Raw genomic sequence first — 4,334 nt, 5'->3', positions numbered from 1 at the left:
GTGGCAACTGCGGCAAGTCAAATTTGTTATTAATTCCCGCGCTGTCATTGCCATTAGGTTTTTTTTTATTTAACTTATTTGGAGCATTGGCATTTCCCAAATTACTCCGTCAGGTTGCTTGTAGGTTACACAGCTCAAAAGGTTTCTTTAGGTGATAATTTGAATCTTGTTGACTTGATTCTGAATTTCTTAGATAAAACCAACGTAAAGCAGAACGAAAATTGAAACAGGACAGAACTTCGCTCATATTGTAACTCCTTAAACACGTCGTTCTCTTTCACACTAAAAAACACAAATTTACCACAGCTAGCTTGCTTACTCGCTCTTCCAAGCGTATTCACTCGTTTGTTCGTCAGCATCCCATCCCTGTCCTTACTTCATTTGCAAGTTGCATTTTCTTATTTTCTCGAAAATTACATTATTTCGAAAAAGTAGCTAAAAAGCGACTTAAAATTGAAAATACAACTACGTTACCCATTTTTGTGTAAGTTAGAACAACCAATATCGATAAAATAATATAACATTATTTTCTACACTTACTTTTTACTACAGGTTACTTTATTATTTGTTTCGGGTAAATTTTGACTAGGCCTGGCAGGCAGCACAGCCTACAACCTTGCACCTATGGACTTGCATCCCGTCACCCCGTGCTACTAAATAAATTAAAAAAAAACCTTTAAACTTGCATCCCGTGCCACTATATGGGCATTGGGCACTAAATAAATTTTAAAAAAACCTTGCTGATGCTCCGCAATAATTATTTACTGTTTACAATTAAATTAATTTATGTATCATAAATTGTCAAAACTTACGATACAATTATTACAAAGAATAACAATTGAACCTAAAGTTGCAGAATTTAACATTTTATATAGAGACAACTTTGCTGTAATTTGAAAGAAAATAATGGCTCATAAGTATGTATCCCTGATATTTTTATTGTTAAAGTGTGAATAGCAAGTTAAAACTATTCTTTAATTCAGTGTGAAAATTTTGCCTGGAGCTACAGTTTGCGAGGATTGTACTCTGGAAGGGGATATTACAATCGGTGGCGGAACAGTTATCCATCCACGAGTGTCAATAATCGCAGAAGGTGGACCTATCATTATTGCTGAATACTGTATCATCGAAGAATATTCGAAAATCATACACAAGTAAATAACTTAATTGATTTTGACGTATTTATATATTTTACGTACTATACTAATATTAAAGTGAACTAAAGTGCCGAATTCTTAGTTTAAATTAAAGTTTATCAATAGCAAATAATATATAATAGTACAAGTACAGAAGTCTCACCCTGCAAAATCAGTTAAAGAAATATAAGGGACTCTTGCGTCCATACAATAAGGTGTAATTCAGATCGCACAGGGCTAGTTACCTACATTTTTATTTACCTTGAAATTGCCTCTCTTCTGTTCTGTTCTCATGAGACAAAGACTTACCTATTCTGACAACAATAGGGTTGTCTTCTTTACCCAAAACTGTACCTACCTACCTAGTTTATCTTTTATAAAAAGGTATGTAATCATAATTTTAAAAGAATAGTCTTTCATTGTCAAACCTACATTAGTTGAAGATAGTAATGTTTGCATTGGAAGACCACAACATAGTCATACCTACTTAGGTATACTAAGTAGTATAGGAATTAAATAGCTACCATATCATGAATGGTAATTTCATTATAATATGGAAATTCTTGTGTTAAGTTAATTGATACTGTTATGAAATGTATTAAAAATTTAAAAAAATATTAAATAAGCTAAGTAAATTATTTTCAGGAAAAGTGAAAAACAGGAAAATCCCCCTAAACCACTTTTTATTGGTGCACATAATGTCTTTGAAGTTGGATGTAAACTAGAATCAATATTTGGTCACATTGGGGAGAGCAATGTTTTTGAATGTAAATCATTTGTTGGGACCAGTGTTAGGATAGGCAGTGGTTGTGTAATTGGTATGTATTGTCATTGTGTATTATTATAGTATTGTATAATACTCAATATTCTTTTATTAACCTTCTGAAATTTGCAGTACCACACACTAGATTTTGCAGATACACCGAAACAGAGAGTGGTGTATGGCACACTATTCCCTCACTAGTTTCTGACCCTTCTTTTGTTTATATATTCACTCAAATCATCCTAATTATAACCAATCTATTAATACACATAAAGTAACACTTATTGACAGAACGCTGCACGTGCTCCAAAATCACGCCAATCTGAGACATACCTTGCACGATCAGAACAGAAAGGTTATGTCTTAATTCCGCTAACTTTAGATTACTCAATACTTTTAAATAATTACGGATTTATGCAATATAACTTCTATTTGTATAGTTTTTTTAAATACATAAAGGTGTATAAATATTTTTACCTTACAAGCAAAGCTAGTTAAATTATATTGTTACTTTGTTTTTCGGTTTTGTCTCAACTATTTGAAGTTGAAGTAAATCTGCAAATCGGAGAGTTCATCAAAAGCCCATATCACAGACGAAATCCACAAAGTAACTGTTGAAGTATGCCACATCATATATAAAACCTCAAAAACTAAAAAATGCAGTACTTTCTATTCATCACAATCCACATACAATGTAAAAATGTAAATATACCTATAACTTTTAATGTTATTTTAAAATCTATCCTTCACCTCACATGGTATGTACAGGTCAACATGACCTTCAAAAAACTGTTAGTGTTTTAAGAGAGCCTGGTGAGAGATGGTGGTAATTAGTCACCAGCAGGTGGACCTGTACACTTATTTGTCATTATAGGATAATATGAGGATTCACAGCCTAGTTGTTTGTAACCCCTGAGCTAAAGTGGGGTCATCTGCGAGGTGTGAATCACTGTGCATCAGTTGCATCAACCATTTCTATAATGAATGAATAAAATTTCGTTTCTGATTCTTGGAAGTTTTATTGTATTAAATTTGTTGTGGTCTGGAGCCATAGTATTTAGTACTGAATAATTTCTGTGATTGTCTGTCAATTATATTAATCATTAAAAGGCATTTATTTTCTCAAAATTGATTCCTTTAGAATTCTTTTTGATGTCATTTCTTATACTACTAGATACTACTACCGCTTCGGAAACAAATGGCGCTCTGAGAGAGAAGACAATACATTAAAAAAGCGGACCAATGCAAGTCACTTTCACCTACTGCAAGGGTCTCCGTTTATATAATTATGTTTTAAAAAAGGGGGAACTAACAAAAAAATATATGATAAGTTTTGCTTGCCAAATTTTACAGTTCCTAAGGCAACGACAATACCCTGAAAATGTTTGATTCTCTTGAAAGTGTCGAAATATATTATATACGTCTTTTGCGGCATAAACGCCGGTTAACTTAGAAGTTTGATTTTCACAGATTCAAGGTTCAAAGATTTCAAATTATATAATTTCAGTTAATTATATGTTTCAGGAGCAGCATGCAATTTAACGGCTCCTCAGACATTAGCAGATAACACTGTCATATGGGGTGCTGATAATAACATACGCGAAGCCTTAGAGAAACAACCTTCACAAGTACTGCAACTTGATTTTCTAGGCAAAGTAATGCCCAATTATCATAGGCTGAGAAAACAGAATTTTCATAAGAGACAGCCCTCACGGCAGTCACAAGATGGAAAATGATTCATATAGTTATATTAAAGAGGTGCATACAGCATTGCATTAAATATATGCTTAAATAAAGGCACTCACCTCAGTGTGACCATGCAGTAACATGTAATGTATAAATGTAATAGATTTTTTTAAATAAAAATAATTCTGTTGCAAGAAATATATTATTTAAAATTGTGTTTTTTTTTTCAACTTAGATTCTTTGGGGAAATCTGCAAACACATGGGGACACTATTTTAGAAATATGCTCGAAAGTTTATCACCCACTAAAATGGCAACCCAATTTGTATGAAAGAAAGAAAGTTTTAGACTAAAATAATTTTACTTTAGTATATGCAAGAAATGAAAATTTAGGTGGTGTACTTAGGTACTCTAAGATTCTCTAAAAAAAATTACCACAAAACTTTTCCAAAATAATAATTGCGTTTTCTTCTATAAATTAATAATCTTATCTTAAAATTATTTTTAGAGTTCGCCTAATTAAAATGAAATGATAAATATTAGGCTAACTAAAAGTCAATCAAATTATTACGACAATATGATGTAGTTACAATTATTGTTATTTTTGGAGTCGGTGTCAGCCAAGGTAGGTTTGTAATTACGAGTACATACATACTACATAGGTGAGATTTTTTTTAATGAAAATAAGGGACGAGACGAGTTGCGCGCGAGACGTCAAGTCAAGCCCTTGCTTTGTAAACTAGCGTACTG

At 32.3% G+C, this 4,334-nt stretch overlaps 1 protein-coding gene across 1 annotated transcript; it reads left to right on the top strand.

Annotated features, from left to right (window-relative positions):
* The first annotated feature begins 696 nt into the window (after positions 1-696).
* On the top strand, positions 697-3,797 carry LOC126967246 (dynactin subunit 6). The gene is made up of 4 exons (XM_050811739.1): positions 697-917; positions 984-1,154; positions 1,782-1,954; positions 3,424-3,797. The coding sequence occupies exons 1-4, from the start codon at positions 907-909 to the stop codon at positions 3,633-3,635; spliced, it is 567 nt and encodes a 188-aa protein (XP_050667696.1). The 5' UTR covers positions 697-906; the 3' UTR covers positions 3,636-3,797.
* The last annotated feature ends 537 nt before the right edge of the window (positions 3,798-4,334 follow it).

Source organism: Leptidea sinapis, chromosome 12, assembly GCF_905404315.1.
Source record: "Leptidea sinapis chromosome 12, ilLepSina1.1, whole genome shotgun sequence".
Classification (NCBI taxonomy): Eukaryota; Metazoa; Arthropoda; class Insecta; order Lepidoptera; family Pieridae; genus Leptidea; species Leptidea sinapis.
This window is presented reverse-complemented; position numbering and strand designations above follow the sequence as displayed.